The sequence below is a fragment of the Drosophila santomea genome, unplaced genomic scaffold (assembly GCF_016746245.2).
Source record: "Drosophila santomea strain STO CAGO 1482 unplaced genomic scaffold, Prin_Dsan_1.1 Segkk85_quiver_pilon_scaf, whole genome shotgun sequence".
Taxonomy (NCBI): Eukaryota; Metazoa; Arthropoda; class Insecta; order Diptera; family Drosophilidae; genus Drosophila; species Drosophila santomea.
The window spans coordinates 890,604-913,637 of record NW_025319021.1 but is presented as its reverse complement, the minus strand read 5'-3'; the positions used below and the strand labels follow the sequence as shown (position 1 = coordinate 913,637).

The 23,034-nt window shown below is 41.4% G+C and overlaps 1 protein-coding gene across 1 annotated transcript; it reads left to right on the top strand.

The window, feature by feature from the left end:
- The first annotated feature begins 21,089 nt into the window (after nucleotides 1-21,089).
- LOC120457870 lies at nucleotides 21,090-22,796 on the top strand. The gene is made up of 2 exons (XM_039645396.2): nucleotides 21,090-22,678; nucleotides 22,738-22,796. The coding sequence occupies exons 1-2, from the start codon at nucleotides 21,623-21,625 to the stop codon at nucleotides 22,747-22,749; spliced, it is 1,068 nt and encodes a 355-aa protein (XP_039501330.1). The 5' UTR covers nucleotides 21,090-21,622; the 3' UTR covers nucleotides 22,750-22,796.
- Nucleotides 22,797-23,034: the final 238 nt, after the last annotated feature.

The window sequence follows — 23,034 nt, the reverse complement described above, 5'->3', positions numbered from 1 at the left end:
TTTAGAAAACTCAAAACTCTTTATTGGAAAATTTCATTTACTTATTTATTTACTGATAAAAATTCAATTCGTGCAGAACTATATCTATTTACATCCTTCCCCTTATATACCATATGGGTAATACCATTCTCATTTAATTTCCTAAAAGGTGTCTTAGTACAGAATTTGTTTACATAACTCTTAGGTAGACCTAAAAACAAACATCTTTTTCGTCCTAAATAAAGAGCTACCTTAGTTCCATAAGGTGTCTTTTTCAGCTTACAACCAGTGATCTTATACTCAAATCCAATACATATATCTTCAGTTTTTGTATAACCAATCACAGGCTTCGATTCATTCAGAGTCTCTAGGAAATCCTAGAAATTCAATAAAATTTGAACAGGATTTATTTATTAATGTCCTATATGCATACCATTTCTGACCAACGTGAGATTTGATTCGTTAAGCTCTTGTAACTATTCGTATTATACTAATGCATTTACTTACAATTACGAGACTTGTATACTGTTCAGCACTACATATATATATATATATTACAAGAACAAAATACTCCCGAAAAAAATAGCTAATATATAGAAAATAGCTATAAATAAGAATTTATGGAAAAATAGCTAAAAAATAGCTACCAGTAGAGTTCGGATGATAGCTAATAATTTATAGAAAAATAGCTACCGGATTTAGGACCACAACGAAAATTCGCGACAAACGGATGCGAAACATAAACCCCAAAAAAACCAACAAACACGCCAAAAAGCCAAGTTGGGAGGCTAATAAATTTGGGTGGAACTGATAAATAATTATTTTAATCTAGGAACCAGAAATAGGAGCCAGAAATAGCTTGTAAAAAGTTATTATTTGGCTTAAATAATTATTAAAAATTTGGGTCAGTTTTTTCTTAAATTTTTGTCGTCGGACTTATTTATTTTATTTTATGTTTCGATTCTAGGGTATTCTCTCGTCGCTATGCGCCGGTTTTTTGTCAGGGCAATAAAGAACAAAGAGGAGACGAAAGAACTTGCACTTGGCAAGCCTATGTAAGTCGCGACTGTGTGTATGTATGTATGTATTATTTGGAGTTTAACAGGGGACTTGCAATATGTATTTATGTATGGAGAAACATATATATGTAATGTAATATCGGAAGAAAAAAGTCAGGTTTTTTTTTATTCTGTATGTCGAGATTTGTGTTTTATTTTGAGCCAAGAGATAAAATTTTTTCTCAGTTCGGTTTCGATATTATTTATTATTTTTGGTAATATATTTTATTTGTGTATTAAATTGGTTAAATCTATGAGTTTTTGCGACTTTTTTTGGTTTTTATTTTCTAAGTCTTCGCTGAATACATATTGTTACGTTTTTTTTTGTCCTATTTGTTACGAATAGGATAGGTAAACAAAAATAAAAAAAATTATTGGATTACCTGCTTTAGTTTTGTTTTTATAGACGATGAAAGTCGAAAGTTATGAACATGCACTCACTTTTGCTCGCCACTGTATATGCGCTTGGATACCAGCGGATCACCGTGAGACGAATTAGGGGGCCGGTATTGGCAAAGTGCTTGTTTATGCACTTTAAAAAAAGAAGTAATCACGGTGGCTGGGCGCATGTACTTATATATTTTCATTTAATTTTCACTTTTCACTTGATACGGATGGACGGAAAGAATAAACGCCGTTGGAAAAAACGAAAATGGCGACCACGGACGGAATAGGATTTAAAGCCGTACTTGATTTTTCCGCAAGGAGCGCTGGCAGGATCAGGATGTCGAGGACTCGAAGGACCATGAAGTGGAGTGGTCGGAATTAATTGTTGTTGCTGCGGCTGCTGCTGCTAAATCCTCCAGAAATTAAACGCGCGGGATCGACTTCAATTATGCACTTTATTTATATCTTTATTGTAACACTTGTAAATTAAGACTAACTTAAAACTAACATTGGGAATACCGCGGGACCGCGGAGTGGTGAATACCTTGAGAGAAGGAAAGCGCGAGCAGCGGTGCTTGCGAGCCGTGGAGGAGCTTTGAGTACAAGCATTGGCCGCTTACACTGCCGCTCAACTGTTTGCGCCCTTCTGGCGTGAACAGTCTTGACAGGAAAATAAAATAACATGTATTAATCAAGTACTGAATGCAGAAACATAATTTTGTTAATAGTATCAAAATTGTTAAATTAATTAATAGTAATTTAGTAATAGTAATTTATAGTATCAGAATTGTTAAATTAATTAAATTTCTAGCATCTGAAAATGTGTTATTCTACGAGGGTCGTTTGATAAGTCCGTGACTTTTTGTATTTGCCGCGCACCTGCTCTAAATACAACACTGCTCCTGTCAGCAGTTATCGATTAACAGCTGACTGTAAAATTTTGAGAAAGCTGCGTTTTTTGGTTTGCGTTTTATAGGCATTGAAAGCAGACGATCTCGTGAATTTTAACGAAAATGGAAAAAAGTGAATTTCGTGTGCTAATTAAGCATTATTTTTTGCGTAAAAAATCCATCACCGAAACCAAGGAAAGACTTGATAAATATTATGGGGACTCTGCACCATCAATTTCAATGGTTAAGAAATGGTTTACTGAGTTCCGTTGTGGTCGTACCAGTACAAGTGATGCCGAACGTTCAGGTCGCCCAAAAGAGGTCGTCATGCCAGAAATCGTCGACAAAATCCATGGAATGATATTGGATGATCGGAGAATGAAAGTGCGTGAGGTAGCTGAGGCTGTAGGCATCTCAACTGAACGGGTACATCACATTTTACATGAATATTTGGACATGAAAAAGCTTTCCGCGCGATGGGTGCCGCGATTGCTCACACACGACCATAAGCGCAACCGTGTGACCATTTCAAAGGAGTGTTTGGCGATGTTCAACCGCAATCCAAACGAATTTTTGCGCCGTTTCGTTACCGTAGACGAAACATGGATCCACCACACCACACCAGAGACCAAAGAACAATCAAGACAGTGGGTTTCTCCGGGTGAACGTGCACCAAAGAAGGCCAAGGTGGGTCTGTCGGCCAACAAGGTCATGGCCACAGTTTTTTGGGATGCACAAGGTATCATTCACATCGATTACCTTGAAAAGGGTAAAACGATCACCGGCGAATATTATTCAGAGCTTTTGGACAGATTCGATATTGATTTGAAGCAGAAACGACCGCATTTGGCGAAAAAAAAGTGCTGTTCCATCAGGACAATGCACGGGTGCACACGTGTGTAGTCAGCATGGAATTTATTGGCTACGATGCTACATCCATATTCTCCAGATTTATTGATTTTTTGTTTAACATGAAATTGCGTAAAATCCAAATGAAAATACAAAAAAAGATATTGACTGAGAAAATATTAAAAAAAAAAAAAAACGCTGACTAAATGTATAGACTAAAAGATATTGAAAATAAAACTTCTTTGACGAAAAAATATATTTATTCAAAATCAGACTTATCAACGACCCTGTATTTACACATTTATTATTTTTTTTTACAATTTACAATTACTAAAGTACTTACGCTTTCGTCCAAGCTCTGTATTTTTATTATTATAAAATTTTCTGCTTAGCTGCGTCTGCTCTGCAAGCCATGAATGACGAGAATGTCAAAATTTTATCCGAGTAATTTAAACATTTACTCTGCATCCACTCATTCTATCCATTCCGCTTTAGTTTGAATTTCACTCATTCCACATACAACAAAAACAACGCTAGCCAATGCGCAATTAACTCTATTGAAACCGTTTCGGCGCGCCGATTGCGACTTAAGCTTGTGAGTACTCATTTAACCGAAAATTTTGAGTGCACTCGTGCAGACGTCTAATATGTACATATTGGCGCGAGTGCGATGGTATTAGTGCATTCGCTGCACACATATGCATACCCATATTTATGCAGAGACGCTACCGACAGAGACCACAAGCAGCCAAGATTTATTTTCTATGCGATCGTAACTGGCGCGAAGGCTTGATCTGCGAATTAGAGACGAAAGAAAGAAGGAAATGAAAGGCAGAACACGTGGAGGAATCAGATAAAGTACAGTAGATGACGGAAAAGTAGAAAAAATCGCCGTGAGTACGAATATTTCGCTGATATAGGGTGCCTCATGCACTCCGACCAAGGAGCCAAGAAAGAAAAAGAAAATATTTAAACGAAACGAACCATTTGTTGCTGCTGCCTACGGGCGTATAAAAAAACAAGAGAGAACGTGGAGTTCCCCGACTATCTGATACCCGTTACTCAGCTAGTGTAAGTGCGAAGGACAGTTTTTGGCGGTTTGTGGGCGTTAGAGTGGGCGTGGCCAAAAGTTTTTTGGCAAATAGATAGAAATTTACAAGACTAATACAAAAATGAAAAAATATCAAAACATTTTTCAAAAGTGTGGGCGTAGCAGCTTTGTGCGGTTTGTGGGCGTGGCAAAAAGTTTTTTTGCAAATCGATAGAAATTTACAAGACCAATACAAAAATGAAAAAATATTAAAACATTTTTCAAAAATGTGGGCGTGGCAGTTTTGGGCGGTTTTTGGGCGTTAGAGTGGGCGTGGCAACCTGAATCGACAAACTTTCGCTGCGTCTACGTCCCTGGAGTCTGTATACTTAATCTTAACTTTCTAGCTTTTGTAGTTCCTGAGATCTCGACGTTCATACGGACAGACGGACAGACGGACAGACAGACGGACGGACAGACGGACATGGCCAGATCGACTCGGGTACTGATCCTGATCAAGAATATATATACTTTATATGGTCGGAAACGCTTCCTTCTGCCTTTTACATACTTTTCAACGAATAACAAGAGAGAACGCTATAGTCGAGTTCCCCGACTATCTGATACCCGTTACTCAGCTAGTGGAAGGGAGAAGGAGAGTCTTAAACACAGTTTTTGGCGGTTTGTAGGCGTTATAGTGGGCGTGGCAGAAAGTGTTTTGGCAAATCGATAGAAATTTACAAGACTAATACAAAAATGAAAAAATATTAAAACATTTTTCAAAAATGTGGGCGTGGCAGTTTTGGGCGGTTTGTGGGCGTTAGAATGGGCGTGGCAAAAAGTTTTTTGACAAGTCGATAGAAATTTATAACACCAACACAAAAATGAAAAAATATTAAAAAAATTTCAAAAGTGTGGGCGTGGCAGTTTTGGGCGGTTTGTGGGCGTTAGAGTGGGCGTGGCAGCATGATTCGACAAACTTGCGCTGCGTCTATGTCCCTGGAGTCTGTATGTTTAATCTCAACTTTCTAGCTTTTGTAGTTCCTGAGATCTCGACGTTCATACGGACAGACAGACGGACAAACGGACGGACAGACGGACATGGCCAAATCGACTCGGCTATTGATCCTGATCAAGAAAATATATACTTTATATGGTCGGAAACGTTCCTTCTGCCTGTTACATACTTTTCAACGAATCTAGTATACCCTTTTACTCTACGAGTAACGGGTATAAAAATTAATGAAAGAAATTGAAAGAACTGATAATGAAGATTGAATGTAATTGAAGATGAATCATTGAACAAGAATTGAAGAAAAATAGTCGAACAATAATGGAAGAGAAATATTGAAAGTGAAGATTAGCTTATAAATTATGATTGATTACAATTAAATATATAAATATTATTCTAACTCAACTCTAGCAATGCTGACAAATACCCTTAATTAATTAATTCTTCTTAAATAATATCTTTTAATTTTCTATATACATACACCTAGACAGATACACACACATCCATACTTTATTAAACCTTAATTTACAGCCATGTAGCAGCTCATTGGGCCCAACGAGCTTCTCGGCAACAACAATAAGGTAATAAATAAATAATTAAATTTAGGTTTAAAATATAAATAGTACGGTAAATGTTAAATTTCTAGAGAAAAAATTGGAATTTCTTAGGATGAATAATATGACCGATATTAAAAATGATCTTTTTGAACGAAATGCCTAAATTATGCCTAGGGAACGAAATAAGATGAATATGAATATTTTTGGTTTTATGAGCTATATTAAATTGAATCTTATAATATGATTTGGAAATAAATAATAATCAGTCCTATTACATAATGCCAATGAAATATCAAGATTAATGCGGTGAATTGATTTAATCTAGTTAAAATGTACACCAGATTCCACACATTTCCAAAGGTCGGGAGGGTATAGAGGAACGAGTGATCATTACCATCTCGATCACTTTCCAACACAACGCGATGTACACGATTACAAGATGTACTAGAGTTTATTGAGCATCAATACAACTCAGTAAATGCCATTACCAAAAATACCGCTCAGCTTGCTACAAAAAAAGTGCAAGTTAGATCGTGTGCCTTTTGCTCTAAGGATGGCCACGATATGATAGTGTCTCAAATTCAGAGCACAATCAATCGAAAAAAGAAAAGAATTCGTTCAAAAGAACAGCATGTGCTTTAGATGCTGTGGAAAGCATAATGCTATCGACTGCAGAAAGGAAATAACATGCAATCGATGCTCCAAAAGACACAACAGCCTTCTTCATGAAGACACAAAACGCAGTATCAACAGCAATAGCCTTAAGCAAGGCCAAGACACACTATTGGCTACAGCTGTTGTTTTAGTGAAAAACAAAGCTGGAGGTTACAACGAGTTGAGGGCGCTTATTGACGGTGGATCCCAGAAGACGCTGATTTCAGAGGATGCAGCACAAATATTAAGGATTCCCAGAGTAAGAAGTACTATAGAGGTCGAAGGTATCTCCCAGACTACTCAATTATCAAAAAATAGTGTCCACCTGACGATCAAACCAAAAATTCCAAGCAGCTTCAAAGCATCAACGGAAGCATTGGTTTTACAAACACTCCATAGAGCCCTTCCCAGTAAAAAGTTTGATATTGATATCAACAAAGAGTGGAAGGGCTACAGGCAAGCAGATCCACGATTCAACGAGCCAAGCAGAATTGACATGGTGATAGGTGTGGATCTATTTCCCCTGATTACGAGTATGATGGAGAAAATAAAAACCGTGAATGGAATCTTGGGACAAAAAACCAAATTTGGATGGATTGTGTCCGGAAATATAACTCGAGCAGCAAAGCACAAAATTATAAGTGCCACTACAACAATAAATCTAAAGGACCTGGATCGCTTTTGGGAATTAGAAGATGAAGCCGATGAGACGATTACAGACAATGCAGAATGCGAAAGAAAATTCCAAGAAACAACTGTCATCAACGAGGAAGGCAGATTTGTGGTTTCAATTCCATTCCACCAAGAGGCAAAGCTGGGGGATTCTCGCAAACAGGCAATGGCAAGGCTTATGCAAATGGAAAAGAAGTTTCAAAGAAACCCAAAGAACTGGGCTGCATACAACGAATTCATGAAAGAATACCTTAAGATGGGACATATGGAATCTGTAAAGACAACGGGTACTATTTACCCCATCAAGCAATCATCAGGCCTGGAAGCTTAACTACGAAGCTACGAGTAGTTTTTGACGCATCCGCAAAGACGACAAATGGACTAAGCCTAAATGACGTTATTATAGCTGGTCCTAAGATTCAAAAGGATATATTCGATATTCTAATTAAATGGCGCAAGTGGCAATATGTTATGGTAGCTGACATTGAAAAAATGTATCGCCAAATAAAGGTTGCTGAGAAAGACCAAGAATACCAATATATCCTATGGAGAGATGATCCAAAATTGCCGATCAGTGAGCTTAAGTTAACAACTGTAACTTATGGCACCTCGGCAGCACCTTTCTTAGCAGTCCGATGTCTACGAGAGCTGGCAGATCGGTTTTGCCAAGAGGATAGCGTCTTAGCAGAAACAATAAGAGACGACTTTTATATGGATGACCTCATAACTGGTGGAGACACAGTCAACGAGTGCTATGAACTTTAAAGGAATTTGAGACAAGTGATGGAGAAGGCCGGCATGCATCTGCGAAAATGGGTTGCAAATGACGAACGTATTTTAGCCGACATTCAAGACGACGGTGCTACGGAGAAAATCTGCATTGAGGAGAATTAATCGATCAAAACCTTAAGACGTCAATGGGATCCGAAGAAGGATACATTTACGTTTTCGGCAGAAAACCCAATGCTAACACGCATAACAAAGCGGTTAGTGTTATCACAGTTGTCCAGAATTTTCGATCCACTAGGATGGTTGGCACCGGTAACGATTCAAGGCAAATGTTTCATTCAGGAACTGTGGAAATAACCGATGACTTGGGACGTTGAATTGGAATCCAACTTAGCAAACTGGTGGATGGAATATGCTAAAGGTCTATCAGATTTAGAAGAAATTAGCATTTCACGCTGGACTGGATGCTCCAAAGGTATTATGGAGCTACATGGATTCTGCGATGCATCAGAGAAAGCATATGCAGCGGCTGTGTATACAAAAGTAGGCGGCAGAGTTACCTTGCTAGCAGCAAAAAGCAAAGTAAATCCTATAAAAAACAGGAAAACAATTCCAAAGTTGGAATTAAGTGCTGCGCATTTACTAGCAAAGTTATTAGCGAAAGTGCAGGCTATATGGAGCAACAAGATTACAACGCATGCATGGAGAACAAGCGCAGCAAAGATAAGTTCGTCAGAACTAGAGTGGAAGATATCAATAAACTAATTCCCAATGTCAAATGGAATTACGTTAAATCGGAAGAAAATCCAGCAGACGTGGCTTCAAGAGGGATTTCACCGCAAGCTCTTAATATCTGTGAAATTTGGGTATCTATAGATGCACAACACTGGCCCACTCAAAAGCAATCGGAAATGGTTGTGGTATCCACATTGATAAAATCCGAATATCTGCAAAACCATCTTTTATCAAAGTATTCATCGATCGACAAACTTCTTAGAGTAATGGCGTATGTATTACGCTTCATAACAAAGCTGAGATGAAAATCGCAACAGCCGTCACATCTTACGGTGGAGGAATTAAAGCTAGCGAAGATTGCTGTGGTAAAGATACAACAACAGCTAGATTTTGGACACGAAGTCAGACTACTCAAAAACAAAAGACCTTTAGACCCAAAGAGTAAGTTGCAGGCGCTAAATCCGTTTTTGGATAGTGATGGCGTACTTCGAGTTGGTGGACGACTACAAAACGCAATGATACCGTATAATGTAAAACATCCAATTATACTGGATAAGTCACATTTTACAATTAACCGTAAAGGATTCTCATAAAGAAACTCTGCATGGCGGAATTAACATTATGAGAACTTATATTCAGAGGGAGTTCTGGATATTTGGCATACAAAATTCCTTAAAGAAATATTTAAGGGAATGTATTGTATGCATACGATACAAGCAAGAGATGTCCAGTCAACTGATGGGAAATTTAACAGTTTATCGAGTAACGGCTGATTACTCGTTTCAAAATACTGGAATAGACTACGACGGACCGTTCCAGATTCGCTGCTCAAATGGAAGAGGTCAAAAAACGTATAAAGGATACATTTGTGTATTTGTTTGTATGGCAACAAAAGCAATACATTTGGAAGCTGTTAGCGACCTTTCGTCAGACAAATTCCTGGAGGCTCTTCGACGGTTCTTTGCAAGACGAGGCAAGAGTGAGAACATATACTCAGATAATGGAACAAACTTCGTAGGAGCTTCAAGAGTATTGGACAAAGAATTTGTAGCTGCCATTAAAAACAATAATGAGTTAGCACCTACACTAGAAAAAGAAGGCATCAAGTGGCACTTAATACCCCCGGGAAGCTCCCACATGGGAGGTTTATGGGAAGCCGGTGTAAAATCAGTGAAGTATCACCTTAAACGAGTTATTGGTGAAAACAGCTTTACATATGAAGAATTTGCATCGCTGCTATGTCAAATCGAAGCAGTACTAAACTCGCGCCCATTAGTCACTGTAAGGAGCGAAAACGATGGTGAGGAAATATTAACGCCGGGTCATTTTCTGTTGAGAAGACCTCTAATTGGAGCTCCTGAACATTTTGACGAAAGTAAGACAATCAGCTCTTTGGATAGATGGAAGCTTATTCAACGCATCAGATGTGATTTTTGGAAGAAATGGAAAGAGGAGTATCTGGTGTGATTGCAACAGCGAACCAAATGGCGCCAGGTAAAGCCAAATCTGAAGGAGGGACAGTTGGTTCTTATAAAACATGAGGACACTCACCCTGCAAGATGGCCAATGGGAAGAATCATTAGTACGACTAAAGGACAAGATGATAAAGTCCGGGTAGTCACGGTTAAAACAAGCGATGGGGAAGTAAAAAGATCGCTAAACAAGATCTGTCAACTTCCTGTTAGCGAAGCAAAACCAGCTGGAGCTGCAACGCCATCTAGAACGGAGTCAATGCAGCTACGCAAGGACAAGAAGCTTAGGCAGCGAGTTCCAAAGGGAAAAAGGAATGGCACTGGAAGCATAGCTACTGTGCTGTGCTGTTTATTGATGTTGCAAGCTACAACTGCGACAAAAAATTCGGAAGAAATTCCCAAAGAACTAGGGAAAATTTACGACATCGACGCAAAAGCTGCAGTTATGGTAAGCAAAATTGGTAAAATTGAAGTCGCTACATCCAGTTGGCAATTATTGTTTTATTATGACATGCAAGCCTATTTTGATGTCATAAAACAATCAGAGGACTTCCTGGAAAAATCCCGCCTGGTTTGCGAAAAAATGGGAGACTTCAAGGACTACTGCGATTTCTTCGCACGACAATAAGGATAAAAATTGACAACATAAAAGAAAAAGACAAAATACTACGGCACCGTACCAACCGAAAGAAAAGGTTTATACTGTTCTTTGATATCGGAAATGCAAATAGAATACAGGAAAATATGCAAACGATCATAAAAAACGAAAAACATCTAATGGAATATGTTGACAATCAGACCTCGGTCATCAATGCCACGGAAGAATTAGTAAGACCAACTACAATAGAAGCAAACCGGAATTTGGGAAAACTGACCCAACAAGTCAATATTATTGCAGAAACCATGAAGGAGCACTTTATGGTATATAAGGAGTCATAAGGAGTATAAGGAGTCTGAAATGTCTATCTTTCCCAGTTTACGAATTATAGATGACAAGGAGACATGGAACGTGGTCCCGCTGAAGCACTTGATTGTCAACAACACTAATGAACTACAAAATCTTCAAATGCGCATCAAGACTCTGAAAAATAACAAAGTACACATTGATGACTTGATTTTCCACACGGCAAGCGGACACTCGGCTCTAGCGTCGACAGCGATTATCATAATTATAATGGTCATTTATATCCGGAGGCAACGCATAAATGAGAGACAACTACTGGCCATACATTTTCCCCCCCCGGAGAATGTCTAAAGATGTGTTTAGACATGATAAGTAGACAAACTATAAATATGTTCTATTTATGGCCAACGCAGACTGCAGCGTCTTACAAGCGCTGCATTATATAATTAGATGATAAGAACCTAAGTAAGAATGAATAAAAGGCAATGCCCTCGCAGTAGCGAGTCAGTTAGATTCAAACACCCGAATTGAACTCATTGAGTGTACGCATTAGTTTATAGTGTGAACAAGCAGAGTAACGGGTATCAGATAGTCGGGGAACTCGACTATAGCTTTCTCTCTTGTTTTTGTATTAGTCTTGTTGATTTTTATCGATTTGCCAAAAAACTTTTTGCCACGCCCACTCTAACGCCCACAAACCGCGAAAAACTGTCAGTATGGAAATTTGTCCTTTGCACTTCCACCAGTAAAGTAACGGGTATCAGATAGTCGAGGAACTCGACTAAAGCGTTCTCTCTTGTTTCTTTCGAAATCGACTTTCTGAATTTAGGTTCTTTAAGATCTGACAATACTGAATTGAGTGCCCAGAAGCATTACAGGAAATACATATCGGAGGGTTAAGATTTGTGGCGAGAAAGGCCTACCTAAGCATATTTGATGTACGATTAGTTCCCACATGGCTGCCTGGCGCATAGCTTGCGATGGCGAAATCCATAGTCTCCGGAGTCCTGCTTGGCTGCTCCAGAACAGATGCCATGGGTTCCCACGTTGGAATTAAATTCCGCAGAGCGAGGTCCTCCAAATGTTCCTCTCATTTGGCGTGACTCTCCGGATCCAGGTTTTGGACAAGTACTTGGGCGAAAATGCATCCAATATTTTGTTTCGTTGTACCCAATCCGTTTAAAGCGCGAATATGAGTGTTGAATTTATCCGAAAGCTCACAAATGCGATGTTTGGCTATGTACGCGAGTTACAATCCTGTGGCCGGGGGAGGAAAAGCTTTCAAAAAAACAACTGTGTAGTTCGGGGTATGAAACGAGAATGATTCTCTTTATTACAAAAAGTTGTATGCTTAGGCAAAATGTCTCTTTGGCCGAGTTCGTGTTGGCGATCTTCGTTAAAACTCCTCGGCTCTGGATTTGTTGCCGGGTCGGGGAGAGGGGCATGTTAATAGTGCTTGTCTATCTTATGTTTCTTTCACTGTTTTCTTAACTGTTTTCCTAATTTTTTGTTTGTGTAACTTTTGACCTTTAGTTGTTAGGAAAGTGATGCCTTTGTCTCTATCTACTTTGTGTAGTGAAAATCTCGGTGCTATCTTGTTTCTACGGTTTTCTTTTCTAAATATTTTATCATTAGGCTCGACTTGGATTGGTGTCTCTCTGTCCTCGTTTAATTTAGCCAGTCTTCTTTCTGTGGTATGTAGCGGCTGTTGTTGTCACTATTAGTTGGTTGTCCTTTCGCGTATGGGTGATTCCTGTATGTTGGGATGTCGCGTCGTCGGTTTTCGGTTAATGGCTGACCTAAGTGGGTCCTTTAATCCAACTAAAAATGCATTTAGGCAGAATCTGTCGTATTGGTCACGTTTGGCCGCGAGAGACTGTCCACTAGGGTCTGCTTCTCTGGCGAGTGACATTAGTTCGCATCTTATTTTTGCGGTTGAGTAATATAATTTCCCCATAGTGAGTCCGTCCGGAAAATTGTGTAGCTCTCTAACAAGCATTTCTTCTGTTTTCTTGCTAGAGTATAGTCGCTTGAGGTTTGCTTTGATGTCATCCCAACTAAGGAGTACATCGCAGACATTCAGCGCTTCGTCTGCCCTGCCTTTAATTTTGTCACGGATAGTTCCAAGAGTGTACTGTCCGCATGTTACTTGGTTCACTGATGAGCCTAACAAAAGGAGCTGATCAAGATTGTCAGGTGGGCCTTCGTAAGTTGGTAGTTTATGTACAAGGGTTAGTAGTGGCTGTAGATTAAGGTTTGTGTTTATTGAAGAATTGCTAACGGTGGGACTTAGTGGCCCTGATGCGTTACCGGAATCTATAGCGTTGGTGCGATTATTGTTTTGGGATGGAACCGACTGGTCTTTCTCTTTTGTTCCTGTCGCTTCCCTTATCTCAGATAGACCTGATCCGCTCCTTAACCCTAATCTGCCCCTAACTGTGTTATCGGTGTTTGGCTTTTTTTCTTAACATTTACGTGTATTGTATTTTTGATTGCGAGTAATGTGCATGTGTATATAAAATAGTAATAATATGTGAGGTGTAAATAGGTATATTAATAATATGTATGTGTTTCTTGTTCTCTTTTTTTTTTATAGGGAAAATTTTGGGTGTTTCTTTAGTTTGTAATGTTTTCGTTTGTATATTAATGTAGTAATATATTGTATTATATTTTATGATACTATGTATATGTATCTATGTTTAAATGTGTATTATAATATGTGTGTATTCTTTCGAAAATAAATGAGAACCTGTATGTGTGTGTCTGTTACGCAGTTTCCTCTTTTCCTTGTTTCCCGGTGTTTAGTGTTGATTGTATGTCATTCGTGTAGTGCTGCTGTGCTTACTTCCACCTTTGTAGTTTTTTTTTTTTGTATGTTTTCGACTTTAACTGTAATGCATAAATTAAATAAGTATTCAGTAGAGTGTAATTTAGAGGTTAGTGAACATGTGACAACAAAAGACGTTAAGCTGTTTGTGGATTGTTTTGTTGTTTTCTATTATTTTTGTTGTTTTTTTCTTTTTATAAATGTATAATATATTTCTTAAATTAATTTTATTGCTTTTATATATATATATTTTATTTTTTTTTTGAAGTGGTTCTGTTGGGTCACGCAGCCGCCAAAAATGTGCAGTAGACTAATCTCATACTCTTTAATATTGTAAGCCGAAGTAGTCAGTGGTAGCAGTTGCGATGCCCATAGTGCAAACCGCTGTTCTCGCACGCATTTATCTGTGCGGCGCTCATTCCTTGTTCTCTTTGTTATCTACCTACGTTAAGCTTGGGCGCTGCAGTTCGGCTGTCTGTCCCGCCAATTGTCACTTCTTCGTTTTTCGGCAAAGACTCAACTTGTGCATTTGAAATCGCTCTTTATCGGCCTAGCTGCCGTAAACAATTCGCAAGATAAACAGTATCGGAAAATAAACAAACTTTCTTCGGCTACTTATTATTCGCAACAGCTATAGAAAAAGCTCTATAGCTAAACATTGGTGACCCCGACGTGATAGTGTTAATTTGCATGCATTAATTAATGCACTTATCCCGTTAATATAAATAATATTAAATTAATACAAGAGAGAACGCTATAGTCGAGTTCCCCGACTATCTGATACCCGTTACTCAGCTAGTGGAAGGGAGGAGAGTCTTAAACACAGTTTTTGGCGGTTTGTAGGCGTTATAGTGGGCGTGGCAGAAATTTTTTTGGCAAATCGATAGAAATTTACAAGACCAATACGAAAATGAAAAAATATCAAAACATTTTTCAAAAGTGTGGGCGTAGCAGCTTTTGAGCGGTTTGTGGGCGTTAGAGTGGGCGTGGCAAAATGTTTTTTGGTAAATCGATTGAAAATTATAAGACTAATACAAAAATGAAAAATATCAAAACATTTTTCAAAAGTGTGGGCGTGGCAGTTTTTGGCGGTTTGTGGGCGTTAGAGTGGGCGTGGCAACATGAATCGACAAACTTGCGCTGCGTCTATGTTTCTGGAGTCTGTATGCTTAATCTGAACCCTCTAGCTTTTGTAGTTCCTGAGATCACAGCGTTCATCCGGACGGACAGACGGACATGGTCATATCGACTCGGCTTTTGGTCCTGATCAAGAATATATATACTTTATATGGTCGGAGACGCTTCCTTCTGCCTGTTACATACTTTTCAACGAATCTAGTATACCCTTTTACTCTACGAGTAACGGGTATAATAAATACATTAAATCGCAATCGGTTGGACAAGTGAGTGGTGATTTCGGTGATAGTGGCTGTGTTTAAGCGAGCTAGCATTACATATATACATACATACATTGCTACATTTTATATATCGTTACGTGCATTGACTCCGCTTGCATTTTCGACATTTATTTTGTGCTCATCTTTCCGCTGAACCGAATTAAAAGCGATCTCTTGCTATGCCCGCTAAAGCGCAAAGCCAATGCGCTGTTCAGCAGGTTGCAGAGGCTACAAACGTCGCTGTCTAATGACAGTATCCGCTAAGCGGATACGACGAACCCACTCTTACGGTGAGGCTGGAGCAGATTGATGAGCTGCAAAATGCCTTCAATGTTCTGCATACAGAACTGGAGGAATTGGATATCGACGAAATTGGCAGTGGAATGAGCGAGAGTTTCCATGAATTCATCGTTGAATTCAAGGCTAGTGTGCGCGCGGAAATAGCCAAACGCAATGTGCATTTCGCGCCGCACTCAACGCTTGCGGAAGGTGTTGTGCCCCACCAGTGTAGTGGTCCTCAAACGCAGCCGCGGCCGAGGCCGATGCCGTTGCCTCCTGTGCAGCTGCCAACCTTTGGCGGAGGCTAGGCAAACTGGGCGGATTTGTACTCCGTGTTCACGAGCATAATCGACAGCCATCCGGACCTCTCCAACATTGAGAAATTTCAACATCTGCGGTCATGTTTGAGGGATTCAGCGCTGGAAACTATCCGATCATTGGAGATCTCAAACAGCAATTACGAAGCGGCTTTAGAGTTTCTTCAAAAAAGGTTTGATAATAGTGGTCCTCAAACGCAGCCGCGGCCGAGGCCGATGCCGTTGCCGCCTGTGCAGCTGCCAACCTTTGGCGGAGGCTACGCAAACTGGGCGTATTTTTACTCCGTGTTCACGAGCATAATCGACAGCCATCTGGACCTCTCCAACATTGAGAAATTTCAACATCTGCGGTCATGTTTGAGGGATTCAGCGCTGGAAACTATCCGATCATTGGAGATGTCAAACAGCAATTACGAAGCGGCTTTAGAGTTGCTTCAAAAAAGGTTTGATAATCGGCGTCTCGTTTTTCAGGCGCACATCACCGAGATTCTGGGTTTAAAGGTAGTACGGAATGGTTCAGTGGCATCGCTTCGGGAATTGTCGGACAAGTTTAACGCTCACATTCGTGCGTTAAAGGGTTTGGGCACCACTGAGCAAATCGCTGGCTGCATCATAGTGCAAGTGCTGCTGCAAAAGCTGGATGCGGCGAGCCAAGCTAAGTGGGAATAGCGCTTGGAGGATCCGGTCTTTGTCAACCTTATTCCGTCGTGGGAATCGATGGCTGCATTCCTGGAGCAGCGATGTAGGACTTTGGAGGCCGTGGATTGCGCCATGGCAACCTATGCGCCAGGCGTTCAGGTGGGCAGAAATCGTTCGACGCTAGTTGCTACCACCCAAAATTCTCTTGGTTGCATGCTTTGCCATAGTGCAGAGCATGCCATATATTATTGCCCGCAATTTAGAGACTTAGCGCCAGTAGATCGTCTGCGCGAGGCAAAGAGGCTAGCACTTTGCCTAAATTGCCTAAAGGCAGGTCATCAGCTACGGCAATGCAGCTCGAGCCGCTGCCGCACCTGTGGAATCAGGCATCATACGCTGCTTCATCTAGATGGTCCGCCTTCCTCGCAGCCACATGTTCCGGTGTCTTCAAGCTCCCACACTGAGCCTTCTGCCCCGCTTTCGACTTCTTCTACTCTAATTGCCCAGGATCTCGGTAGTGACCTTTTGCTGCTAGCCACTGCAACCGTTCTAGTGCAGAATCGGTCGGGACTGTTCGTTCCCTGCAGGGCCTTGTTAGATTCTGGCTCTCAACTGCACTTGGTCACCTCTCGGTTTGCAAATCAACTGCAACTTAAGAGGTCGAGGTCGTCCGACTCCGTCACTGGAATCGGGGATTCCAATTTCGCGACTGATGGATTCTCGGTAGGAATTGCGATGCGGTCTGTCACTTCGGATTTCTCAACGAGCATAACAGCAGTTATCGCTCCCAATATCACGGATCGCCAGCCAAGTTTTAATGTGGACATTGGGAACTGGAAGATTCCAGAAAACCTGCAGCTCGCCGACCCGGAATTTCATAAAGCTCAGCGTGTTGACCTGTTAATAGGAGCTAGCCTGTTTTATGAGCTGCTTTGCGTAAGTCAGATAAAGTTGTTGACAGGACTGCCACTCAAAAAACTCGTCTGGGCTGGGTTGTGCCTGGAGGCTGCGCGCGCCCTTGCGGTAGAGCCTTAATAGCTTCACGCGTTCCTTCTTCAGCCAGCAAGGAAAACAGCATTGATGTTGAACTTAATTCACTTTTGCAGCGCTTTTGGGAGGTAGAAATTGTCCCGGCCCAATAGTTCAAGCCACTCAGGAGGAGCTAGATTGCGAGGCCCACTTTGTTAAAAATTACACCCGACTGCCAGCTGGCGATTACTCGGTACGGTTGCCGCTAAAACTCCATTTGGACTCTTTAGGAGATTCCTATCCTCAGGCTTTGCGGAGATTCTTGTCGCTGGAAAGGAAGCTTACAAAGCACCCTGGCTTGAGGGTTAAACATGCGGCGTTCATGAAGGAATATCGTGATCTGGGACATATGTCGCATGTGCCTGCCTCCGAGGTCAGCTCGTGCCGATATTTTTTACCTCATCACTGCGTCATGAAGGAGAATAGCACTACCACCAAGCTTCGCGTTGTCTTTGACGGATCAGCTGCCACTTCCACTGGTTACTCGCTTAACGATGTGTTAATGGCTGGCCCGGTCATCCAGCCCAAGCTATTTCACATCCTAATTCGATTTCGCTCACACCCAGTTGCCGTTACAGGAGACATATGTAAAATGTACCGATGTGTAAGGGTCTCGCAAGAAGAAAGCTATTTGCAGTGCATTGTATGGAGGGACTCCCCGATCGATGACCTTCAAGTATACCAACTCAACACAGTTACCTACGGCATCAAACCAGCCTCCTTCTTGTCCGTAAGGGCTATGCAGCAAATGTCAATCGATAAGCAGGCATCGTTTCCCATTGGATCAGAAATCCTTAGGCGCGATTTTTACGTGGATGATCTTATCTCCGGCTCAGGCACGGTAAAGGACGCTATCAGCCTCCCGGAAACTCATAACACGAAATGGCTTGATATATGTCGCAGTTTTGAATTAATAAGTCATGTTAGTTTCCCTCAGTTCGTGTTTAGCGCAGAGTCTGGTCTTGAGTTGCATGGTTTTTGTGATGCAAGCATTGATGCCTATGGAGCCTGGGAATCAAAGTTTTAGCCATTTGCTTTGTTCGAAGTCGCGCATAGCTCCGTTGAAGACCATAACAGTACCAAAGCTGGAGCTTTGTGGTGCGGATCTTCTGGCTAAAATCATGAGGGAAATAGTTGGCTTGAAAGTATTTAAAGGACGCTTCCATTGTTGGTGCGACTCGACGGTGGCACTTTCCTGGATCCGAGATGACCCCGCCAGGTTCAACATATTTGTGGCAAATAGGGTTGCTGCCATTCAGGAGCTGACAGATGTCACAGCTTGGCGTTATGTTCCAACAGCTTTAAATCCGGCTGACATCTTATCCAGAGGATCCCTGCCGTCTGAGCTTAGCGAATCGTCACTCTGGGCGCATGGACCCGCCTATCTTACGGAGCCTGAAAGAGATTGGCCAACAGCTGTTTGTCCTGACAAACCGGTGCTTGAGCTTCGTCGAAGTGTGTTCATCGTAAAGTCGCCGTACGTGGATGTAATTGCTAGCTCCAAATTTGCAAATTCTTACCCCTCACTGCAACGAGTGTTTGCATACATTTACAAATTTTGTAATGGTATTCATCATCCTGGGCTCACCGTCGCACACATTCAAGAGGGTACTCAGATGATGCTGCGGTTGGTGCAGCGCGCGCAGTTATGGGAGGACATGCAGTCCCTAAAAACGCTGGGAAGAGTTTCCTCGTCTAGTCCCATATCTTCGCTCTCGCCGTTCCTGGATCAATTTGGACTTCTTAGAGTAGGCGGTCGCCTCCGGAATTCGTCATTGGACTTTGATGGCCGACACCCGAAAATCCTTCCAAGGTCCTATCCGGTGACTCTGGCAATTATTTCGCATTACCATGAAAGCAATCTTCATGCCGGACCTCGAGCTCTTCTGGGTGCAATTCGATCCCAATATTGGCCTATTGGGGGGAGGAAGACGGTTACCAAGGCCGTGAACAGATGCATCAGATGTTTTCGGATTAAGCCGCGGCTGATAGAGCACATAATGGCGGACCTTCCCAAGGAGCGCTTGGAAGGATCTCACGCTTTTGAGGTTGCTGGTATAGACTTCTGTGGACCCTTCTTTCACAAGTCGGATACTCGCAACAAGCCCGCGGTTAAATGCTACGTCTGCGTCTTTATATGCTTTGCAACCAAGGCAGTGCACCTGGAGCTGATCAAGGATCTCTCGACAGTTGCGTTTCTGTGCGGACTCAAGAGGTTCATATGCACCCGGCGGAAGCCGAAGCAAATTTGGTCAGACAACGCCACCAACTTTGTCGGCGCCAAAAATGAACTTCTGGAACTTCGAAGGTTATTTCTCAGCAGCGAGCATCAAGGCTCCGTTCAGAATTTTTGCCTTTCGGAGACGATTGACTGGCGGTTCATCCCTCCACGGTCGCCCCATTTCGGTGGACTTTGGGAAGCAGCGGTGAAAACGGCCAAACATCATTTCTAGCGCGCTGTGGGTACGGCGGTTCTTACCTTCGACGAGCTGAGGACGCTGGTGTGCCACATCTCGGCAGTTATTAACTCCAGACCTTTAGTTCCCATTTCAGAGAACCCTGCCGATCTGGACGTCCTCACTCCGGCGCATTTTCTCAATGGTGGTCCGCCTTCGTCGTTTGACGAGCCAGATATAACGGGCCTAAACTATAATCGGCTTGACTCTTGGCAGCGCATCTCCTTTCTTCAGCAAATATTTTGGTCGCGATGGAAGGAAGAGTACTTGACGTTGCTCCAGCAGCGCTCCAAGTGGCGCACCCCAAAGCCTGGCGTAGCCGTGGACAACGTCGTTCTTGTTAAGGATGAGAATCTACCCCCAATGAGATGGCCTTTGGCGAGAGTCATGCAGTTGATTCCTGGCAGAGACGGCGTCGCTCGAGTTGCAGAATTGAGGACCGCGTCTGGAGTAATAAGGCGGGCAGTAAACAAGCTGTGTCTGCTTACCCTTAAAAACTCTGTTGGAAGCCAAGCTTCCAACGGGGGGAGGATGTTGGGTCACGCAGCCGCCAAAACTGTGCAGTAGACTAATCTCATACTCTTTAATATTGTAAGCCGAAGTAGTCAGTGGTAGCAGTTGCGATGCCCATAGTGCAAACCGCGGTTCTCGCACGCATTTATCTGTACGGCGGTCATTCCTTGTTCTCTTTGTTATCTATCTACGTTAAGCTTGGGCGCTGCAGTTCGGCTGTCTGTCCCGCCAATTGTCACTTCTTCGTTTTTCGGCAAAGACTCAACTTGTGCATTTGAAATCGCCCTTTGTCGGCCCTAGCTGCCGTAAACAATTCGCAAAATAAACAGTATCGGAAAATAAACAAACTTTCTTCGGCTACTTATTATTCGCAACAGCTATTGAAAAAGCTCAATAGCTAAACAGGTTCTTTTCTCGCAGTGCGTGGTGTGCAAAAAGAATTCAACAGAATTTAACCGTGTACAAGCGAACGCGGCGTAAAGCATCGCGCCGCCACTCTGGCGCGACATCAGCTCTTGGCGGCAGCCAATGTACAGTGATGCGCCGACGTCGCAAGAATTTTACAAGCGGCGCAACACAAACACATCTTGCTTACTTGATTTGCAAAGGAAACTTTATCACTGTGTATATATTTATTTTTTATTTATTATTTTATTTTTTTTATTGTTATGAATAATAATTGTCCAGGTTTTATTATTGTAGTAGTAGTAGTAGTAATTGTGTATAAGCATAGTAGTATAAGTCCCATTGCAATATTAGAATGTAAGAACCTAATTATAAGAGTCGCGAATGTAAACAGTATACACACACTTGCTGAATAAATGAAGAGTCAGTCGTCGCTGAACTGTCACAGATCGCACACTAAAGCTCAGAAGTGGTCGGACCTACCGAAGTGATAATTTCAAAAGAAAAATAAAAATCGGCATTAATGAATTGTAATCCTGGCAATTACACATTAAAAGAACTAAAAGCTCTGTGCGTACAAAACAAACTTAAAAGTAGTGGCACAAAAATCGAATTGATTAAAAGACTTGAAAATATTAAATTTGATTGGTGCGCGCATGAAAAAAATAAAACAGCAATGAAAAAAATCAACGCCACAGAACAAACCGGTAAAATAGACAGGGATGAAAACAACGGCAACGGCGAAGAACAAAGTAGCGAAAACGAGATAGCAAGAAGTAGCGACAACGACGGCGACACGATGACGGCAACGGTTACACATACATACAAATGAATGCAAGAAACAGAAGGTTCGAGAAAAGTAACGGGATCTTGCGAAATAAATGTTAACAACGAAAATGAGATCGAGCAATGTTCTGAGAGGCAGATGGTGAGCGCCAGCAACAATGAGTCCAACAAATGTTTAGCGATCCCGATGGCCAGCAACAATGATCCCGAGATGCAAATGGCTGGCAACAAGGAGTCACAACAATGTTTTGGAAACCAAATGATGCGTAACAATGTAACTATCCAAGACAGCGATATTCAAAGAATGGAAAATGAGTTGAAAATATTGAAGCTGCAAAATGAAATCGACCAGTTAAAAAATAAACAACAACGAAGTAACGACACAGACTCAAGCATTTCTTTCGAAATTTTAAAGGAGATCGTTAAGGTATACGATGGCGGAAACAATTTCAATGTTTGGATATCTCAACTTTTGAATGTCCAGAAAAATTTCAAGGTCGGCGACGAGATGATGCGTGCGCTGATTCACTACAAAGTTAAGGGCGATGCTGAAATATGGCTGTATTCAAGCACGAGCGCTACTATGGACACAGCGGATAAAATGTTAAGCCACCTGGAGAAAATGTTCGTAATGTCCAAAGAATCAAAGTTGAGTATGCGGCAGAAGCTACAGAACTGCGTCTGGATCAAAGGTGAGGAGTTCTCCAAGTACTACAACGAGAAGTGGCAGCTGGCGGATAACTTAGCAATGGCAGAAGATGAATTTTTGGAATATGTCATTGACGGCATACACGATGTCAATCTACGCAATCTGGCTAAGTCGCGTTCGTTCAAGACCGGATTGGAGCTTCTGGAGGCATTCCGAAACGTTGAGTTGGGCTACGTTCCTAAGCCCAAGTTACCGGAAGACCGTAGAGCAGGAGATTTTCAGAAGCCACGAGGTAATGCAGAGTGCTACAATTGCCACAGTCGGGGCCACCTGGCCAAAGAGTGCCGCAAGCCTAAGAGACAAGATGGGGCTTGTTACGCATGTGGCTTGCAAGGACATGTTGCTAAGGAGTGCAACCAATACAAGAAGTCGAAGGGCGGGGACAACGATTATGTAAGTTATATTGAATTAACATTTTGTACAAAGAATAATAGGCTGAACCTATGTTATAGAATGTCTCATAGATTCTGGCAGCCCGATAAGTATTATTAAAAAACGTTTTATACCAAGTTAAATTAAAATGGAAAAGACTACTTCTTTAAGTTACGTTGGATTAAATTTAAGTAAATTACAAATACATGGAAGCGTAAAATGTTCAGTTAAATTTTCAAATAAAGATACTCCTATGTTATTATATGTCATGGATGATGAATCTATGGGATATGCTATGTTATTGGGAAGGGATTTTTTAGCAAGAGTAAAGGCCAAAATTGTAATTGATAATGAACACGAAAAAATATCTGAAATAA

Excerpts from the sequence above, each read along its gene's own strand:
- LOC120457870 (XM_039645396.2), top strand. The coding sequence starts at position 21,623 with ATGCAAGAAACAGAAGGTTCGAGAAAAGTAACGGGATCTTGCGAAATA.